The 7669-nt window shown below is 41.3% G+C and overlaps 1 protein-coding gene across 1 annotated transcript in view; it reads right to left on the bottom strand.

Annotated features, from left to right (window-relative positions):
• Positions 1–5510: 5510 nt before the first annotated feature.
• Positions 5511–7669, bottom strand: part of LOC118018320 (disintegrin and metalloproteinase domain-containing protein 1a-like) — a 3815-nt gene continuing 1656 nt past the window's right edge. The window contains 2 exon segments of the mRNA XM_035016711.1: positions 5511–5524; positions 6834–7669. The exon segment at positions 6834–7669 is cut by the window's right edge and continues 5 nt beyond it. Coding sequence (XP_034872602.1) covers positions 5511–5524; positions 6834–7669 — 850 coding nt within the window.

Raw genomic sequence — 7669 nt, 5'->3', positions numbered from 1 at the left:
TGATTGCTGATAGATTGAGGACACCTTCTTGCCAGGATCCCTACCCTTGTAATAATGCTATATGATCAGAAAGAGACCTCTGCCCCCCAGCTCCCAGCTTCTTCCATGGGAGAGAAGGGGTTGGTTTGCATTTCCAGCACCCAGATTTTCTGAGGGGGCTCTCCAGAGGACTAGATTTTGTCATGACAGTATTGGAGCTCTGATGGGACTTGCACAGCCTAGCTTCCCTGGGGGAGAACAGAGATGGCAATTTGGACTGGTAGACATCATAGTATCTTCCCCCTGCTCAGCACAGAATGAGAAGATGAAAAATCCCAGCTTAGCTTCTCCTTGAGGAGGGAAAGAGTTAATCTGTATATCATATGCCCCAACTTTTCTAGGATTGCCCCAAAACTGGCATCAGTCTTGCTGGACTTAGAACCTTGATGATCTGACGCAGTATATCCACCTGGTGGAGAACAGAGATGGTGGTTTGGACTGATGGATGCCATACTTCCTCCCTCTGGCTTAGCACAGAGTAAGGAGACAAAAACATAGCTTCCTGCTGCTCCCTGAAGGAGGTAAAGAGTTGGTAGAGATGCCCAGAATCTCTGGCTAGACTGATCAGTGGAGGTTTTCTGTATGAGGCCAGCCCATGAAGACTGAGATGCCCACTTTGTTTAATACACAGACAACAACAAAAAGAGTCAAGGAGTTGAAGAATCAGGCAGATAAGTTTCAAATAAATCTCCAGAAACAAACCCTAATGAAATGGAGGTATATATGATTCACCTAATAGAGAATTCAAAATAACCGTCATAAAGATGCTCACTGAGGTCAAAAGAATAACGCATGAACAAAGTGAGACTTTCAACCCAGCAGTAAAAACAGGTGATGGATCCCTGGGTGGCTCAGTTGTTAAGCGTCTGCCTTCGGCTCGGGTCATGGTCCCAGGGTCCTGGGATTGAGTCCCCGCAGAGCAGGGAGCCCACTTCTCCCTCTCCCATTTCCCCTGCTTGTGTTTCCTCTCTCGCTGTGTCTCTCTCTGTCAAATTAAAAACAACAGCAACAACAACAAAACAACATGTGAAAAAATGCTCAACATCACTCAGCATCAGGGAAATACGAATCAAAACCACAATGAGATACCACCTCACACCAGTCAGAATGGCTAAAATTAACAACTCAGGAACAACAGATGTTGGCGAGGATGCAGAGAAAGGGGAACGCTCTAACACTGTTGGTGGGAATGCAAGCTGGTGCAGCCACTCTGGAAAACAGTATGGAGCTTCCTCAAAAAGTTAAACATAGAGCTACCCTATGACCCAGCAATTGCACTATTACGTATTTATCCAAAGGATACAAACATAGTGATCTCAAGGGCCACATGCACCCCAATGTTTATAAGCAGCGCTATCCACAATAGCCAAACTATGGAAGGAGCCCAGATGTCCATCAACTGATGAATGAATAAAGAAGATGTGGTGTATATATATATACAATGGAATATTACTCAGCCACCAAAAAGAATGAAATCTTGCCATTTGCAACAACATGGATGGAACTAGAGGGTATTACGCTAAGCAAAATAAGTCAGAGAAAGACAAATATATGATCTCACTCATGTGGAATTTAAGAAACAAAACTGAAAGGGGCGCCTGGGTGGCTCAGTTGTTAAGCGTCTGCCTTCGGCTCGGGTCATGGTCCCAGGGTCCTGGGATTGAGCTCCACATCGGGCTCCCTGCTCAGCGGGAAGCCTGCTTCTCCCTCTCCCACTCCCCCTGCTTGTGTTCCCTCTCTCGCTGTGTCTCTCTCTGTCAAATAAATAAAATCTTAAAAAAAAAAAGAAAAAGAAAAAGATAACTGATGAATGTAGGGGAAGGGAAGGAAAAGTAAGGTAAGATTTAAAATGGAGTAAAAGCACAAGAGACTCTTAACAATAGGGAACAAACTGGATACCTGGGTGGCTCAGTTGGTTAAGTGTCTGCCTTCAGCTCAGGTCATGATCTCAGGGTCCGGGATGGAGCCCTACATTGGGCTTCCTGCTCTGTAGGGAGTTTACTTCTCTCCCTCTCCCTCTGACCCTCCCAACCCCCCTCGGCTCATGCTCTCTCGATCTCTCTCTCTCTCAAATAAATAAAATCTTTTTAAAAAAAAACAATAGGGAACAAACTGAAACAAAATGAAAAGGCAACTACTGAATGGAAGAAAATATTTGCAAATTGTGTATTTAATAAGGGGTTAATATCCAAAATACATAAAGAACTCCTACAACTAAATAGCAATAAAACAAACCAATTAAAAAATGGGCAGAGCATCTGAATAGACATTTTTGCAAAGAAGACATACCAGATGGTGAACAGGTCTATGAAAAGGAACTCAGTATCACTAATCATCAGGGAAATGCAAATCAAAACTACAATGAGCTATCACCCTACACCTGTTAGAATGGTTATTATCAAAAACACACGAAATAACAAGTGTTGGCTAGGATGTGGACAAAAGGGAACCCTTGTACACTGTTGGTGGAAATGTAAATTGATGCAGCCATTATGAAAAAACACTATGGAGGTTCCTCAAAAAATTAAAAAAAGAACTATGATATGATTTAGTAATTCCACTACTGGCTATCCAAGGAAACAAAAACACAAAATTGAAAAGATATCTGCACCTCCATATTCATGCAGCATTATTTACAATGGCCAAGACATGGAAGCAACCTAGGTGTTTATCATTGGATGAATGGATAAAGAAAAAAATATATATATTATACATAATATATATATACACTATTATTAAGCAATAAAAAAGAAGGAAATCTTGCCATTTATAACAACATGAATGGACCTTGAGAGAATTCTGATAAGTAAAATAAGTCACTAGAGAAAGACCAATAGCATATGATCTCAATTGTATGTGGAATTTAAAACAAGCAAAATATAGACACAGAGAACAAATAAGTTGCCAGAGGCAGGGGATGAGAGGGTTGGTGAAATGGGTGTAGGTGGCCAAGAAGTACAGACTTTCAGTTAGAATAAATAAGTCCTGGGGATATAATATACAGCATGATGACTAATTAATACTGTACTATGTATTTGAAAATTGCTAAGATGGTTTAAAAGTTCTCATCGTAAGAAAAAAAAATTATAACTGTGGTGATGGATGTTAACTAGACTTACTGTGGTAACCATTTCACAATATTTGCAAATACGAATCATTATGTTGTGCATCTGAATCTAACGTAATGTTATATATCAATTATATTTCAATAAAAATAAGCTTAAAAATGAAGTTTGAGGGGCTCCTGGGTGGCTCAGTCATTAAGCATCTGCGTTCGGCTCAGTTCATGGTCCCAGGGTCCTGGGATTGAGCTCCACATCGGGCTCCCTGCTCGGTGGGAAGCCTGCTTCTCCTTCTCCCACTCCCCCTGCTTGTGTTCCCTCTCTCGCTGTGTCTCTCTCTGTCAAATAAATAAATAAAATCTTAAAAAAAAATGAAGTTTGGGGCGCCTGGGTGGCTCAGTTGGTTAAGCGACTGCCTTCGGCTCAGGTCATGATCCTGGAGTCCCGGGATCAAGTCCCGCATCGGGCTCCCTGCTCAGCAGGGAGTCTGCTTCTCCCTCTGATCCTCCCCCCTCTCATGCTCTCTCTCTGTCTCATTCTCTCTCTCAAATAAATAAATAAAATCTAAAAAAAAAAATGAAGTTTGAACGTACAAAAAGCTAAATTTTCATCAAACTAATTTCATACTTTGTCTTTATTGTGGGCATAATTACATTCATGTGAGGTTATTATGATGTGATCTGGGTTTTCTGTAAATTATTTTTAAAGTAATTTCTTTCCCCTCTCACTGGGCCCCAGAGAATGTGGTGGAGTCTGACTCCAGGCAACAAGGATATTCTCACAAGCAGTCCTATAGGAACAAGAGAGGATGTTGGGTCAGGTCTGAGGAGAGAAATGGCCTATCTAACTCTACCAACAGGGCAAAATCCCTGGACTCCAGGAGCATTAATACATATCTGCAGCAATCCAAATTTTTCTTTTTCCACATTGTAATTTCCCTTTGCTCCAAAATATGGATAAAAATGTAGAGCCTGGATGTGGCTGTGCTTTGAGGAATTAAGGGAAGGGCCTGGGTCTCTGCTGGCCTGAGGCAGCACAGAGAGGGCAATAGCTGCGCGGGAAAGACAGGTAAAAGCAGTAAGTCACCATCAGAGGTTTTAGGGGAGCAGGTGGCTGGTGACTGCTGACACAAATGATTGGAACAGGCAAACATTCATCAAAATCCCCCAGATGTAATGGGGAGAGGAATCAGATGAAATGGTGTACTTCCTAGAGGCAGTCACACACAATGCAGAACTGTTGTCACCCAAACTTCACAAGAAACTGACCTTTCAACGGGGAGATTTCACAACCCAAGTTTCATCTAACTGCTTTCTCCTGCCCACATTAAAACTGGCCTCCTCCCCTACCATAGTCTACCCTAATGTGGTTCAGTCTTCATTTCCTGGAATTCAAGATTTTATAAACATTTTATTATTTACTTGATGATTTATAAATATTTAGCAATCAGGGCCCCAGGGTGGCAGAGTTGGCTAAGCATCTGACTCTTGGTTTCAGCTTAGGTCGTGATCTCAGGGTCCTGGGATAGAGCCCCCTGTCGGGCTCCAAGTTCAGCAGAGTCTGCTTAGGATTCTCTCTCCCTCCCTCTCTTCCCCCGCCCCCGCCAATGAATAATTTTTAGAAATGTTTAATATTAATACTGCATCTGAGTAAGATTTTGGTTGTGTTAAGGAGTAGCAAGAGGCATTCTGCCAAGGGAATGAATCTGGACCTGTATTTTAAGGTTAGCTCCAATTAATTACTCACATGATAGACATTTGTTAATCATTTACAATATGCTGACTCCAAGTACTGAATAGGATGACAACCTGCTATTCCATGATGTCAAGATGTAATAGGAGAAAAGACATTTTTGGGGCTCCTGGGTGGCTCAGTCGTTAAGCATCTGCCTTTGGCTCAGGTCATGATCCCAGGGTCCTGGGATCAAGTCCCACATCGGGCTCCCTGTGCGGTGGGAAGCCTGCTTCTCCCTCTCCTACTCCCCCTGCTTGTGTTCCCTCTCTCGCTCTCTCTCTCTCTGTGTCAAAAAAATAAATTTTAAAAAATCTTTAAAAAAAAAAAGACATTTTTGTCGATAATAATTACACGATTTGAGAACTCAGAATAGAGGTCAACTAGGGACATATTGAGTGCCTTCCCCATCACTTTTTACCACAGGAAGAGGCCCATGAGGGAGTGGAGAATGGAGATTGAGTCATACCTGAGGAGTGATGCAGGTTCCACCACTGACCAGTTCTGGAGCAAATTTTCTTTGCTTCCTCATGAACAAGATAGAGGTTTCATGGGGAAGTTGGGAGGATTAAGATGAGAAAATGAATGCAAAGTATTTTACACAGTTCCTGCCACAGAATGAATAACATTAATATTATACTTGCTTTGTGCTTCTTCACAGAGAAGTATCTATCACCTCTAAGCTCCGTTACCTGTAATTGGAGAGATTCCTTTTGATGTCAGTCAACAAGTTATTAATTTCAGTAAATTAAAAAAATAGAAAAGGGGCAGACCTTGCAGGGAATCCAAAAACACTTAAACAAAAAAAATAGTGGTAGGTTGGGATCTGTATACTGTTATAAGCATAAATACAGTTTTCTAAGTCTAGGTGATGTTCATCAGACATGAGACATTTGGAGGTCTGAAATTCATCCCATGAAGATTAGTGAAGAGTAAAGGCTATGAAATCTGCTCTAGAAGAAAAAGAAATGAAACCTTTTGGGTGAAAGGGAGAATGGCTCTACGAAGTTCTTGGAAATACTGGGAAGTAATAAATTGGATATACATACATCATGTTAAACATCTGCCAGGTTTGAAAAGGTACATGAATTTAACACTTGCCCCTTGACCTTGGGACAATCAGGGTTTTCTGGCTTCCCAGGTATAGTACATCCCACAGAGTCCCAGAACAAAATGGACTCAATAACTATGACAAGTGCAATCTGAAGAGATATATAATCTGAATAGGGTTTTATTTATTTTTGTATTTAAACACTCATTTCATGAATGTACATTTATAAGGCAAATTAAAATGATCACATAAACAACTGTCTTCATAATAGGTAGTGGTTACTTGCAAAGTGAAAGTAATAAATGCAAGTAAATGTGGTAGCATATGTCAAACAACTTAGATGAAAGATAGCATGTACTAAAGAAGTTACTGGTGAATGGAAAAATCGGCCCAAGACAAAGACACTGGTGTCTACAGATGCATGTGAAGAGTTCAAATGAAATGTGGAAAAGAAAAAGTAAAATATTTAATATATTAAATAAATAAAACCTTAATTACTAAAATGAATAATAAAAATAGATGAATCCCTCCTCCTACATTAGTATATTTTCATAGACTGTATGTTTCTATTCAGAGCCAGTGGAGCCATCAATTCCCGCTTCACCCTTACTTCCCTGAACCTCTCATTCCCACTCAGTGCTTGAGATGTTTGATATATTTAGCTTCTTCCTGCTACCACTTCTCTTACGGCTCTGATTCTTCCTCTTCTTCCTCTTCTTCCTCCTCTTCCTCCTCTTCCTCTTCTTCCTCTTCCTCTTCCTCTTCTTCTGGCGGAGCCTCTTCCGCTGCCTCTTCTGGGGGCTTTACTGCAGCCTCTTCTGGACCCTTTTCTGTGGGCTCTGGAGAAGCTTCTATTGAACGTTTACACATGATGATGACACAAACAATTATGATTATTAATATTAGGGAAAAAAGTATTAAAAATAATATGATCATATAGTCTAGGTAACCATCTTCATGTTTGGCAACATTGTTAGTGTTTTCGGTTTCCCGTTGTACAACAGGAGAGCCACTGTCCACGCTACCCCCAGTTCCTACAGTTTTGCAGTCAGGTGGAGCATAGCCAGCGTCACAATGACAGTGCTTTAAATTGTTGCAAACTCCTCTCCCATTACACATCTCTTTTGTATCACAATCGTAGTTGAGCACATCATGATTGATGCAGGAGTTATTCATACAGATTTTTTCTGGGGCACAAAGTGTGCCAATTTGCACATAACCATCATCAGGGATATCAGTATCATTATAGGCATCCATGCTCCAGCACCAGTCATCCTTATGAGGGACCTGGATCATTGTTTCCATGGGTTTGATCGATGGTACATTTTTAACATTTGTACATATAATTTTCCCACAATATATATTTTCACCTGTACACTTAACATATTCCTGGTTACCTGAAGTGGGAAGGCCACAGTTTCCAAACCGATCCCCTTTAGTGTTCATGTGAATGTAACAGTCTTCTGGGGCAGACCTTGCAGGGAATCCAAAAACACTTAAACATTGAAGATCAGGGGTCTTGCACACACCCTGAATGCAATAGTGAACTCCTTGACAAGATGTACCATCTTGCTTGTATGTGTTGGTGGGGCATCTGTCAGAGGTACCATCACAATATTCTGGGAGGTCACACTCTCCAGAAGAAGGACGACACGTGGATCCCTTTACTGAATATTGACACGTGTCATTACAGCAGGGCCCAGGACTACACTTTGCTTTTTCCTTTAGCCTACATGTTAGGTCACAGCATGGGTTGTTACCACAGTCAGGTCCACAGTCACACTCC

The sequence above is a fragment of the Mirounga leonina genome, unplaced genomic scaffold, assembly GCF_011800145.1.
Source record: "Mirounga leonina isolate KUSES-001 unplaced genomic scaffold, KU_Mleo_1.0 Mir_171, whole genome shotgun sequence".
NCBI classification, from domain to species: Eukaryota; Metazoa; Chordata; class Mammalia; order Carnivora; family Phocidae; genus Mirounga; species Mirounga leonina.
The sequence above is the reverse complement of the archived record's forward strand: the minus strand, read 5'-3'. Positions and strand labels throughout refer to the sequence as shown.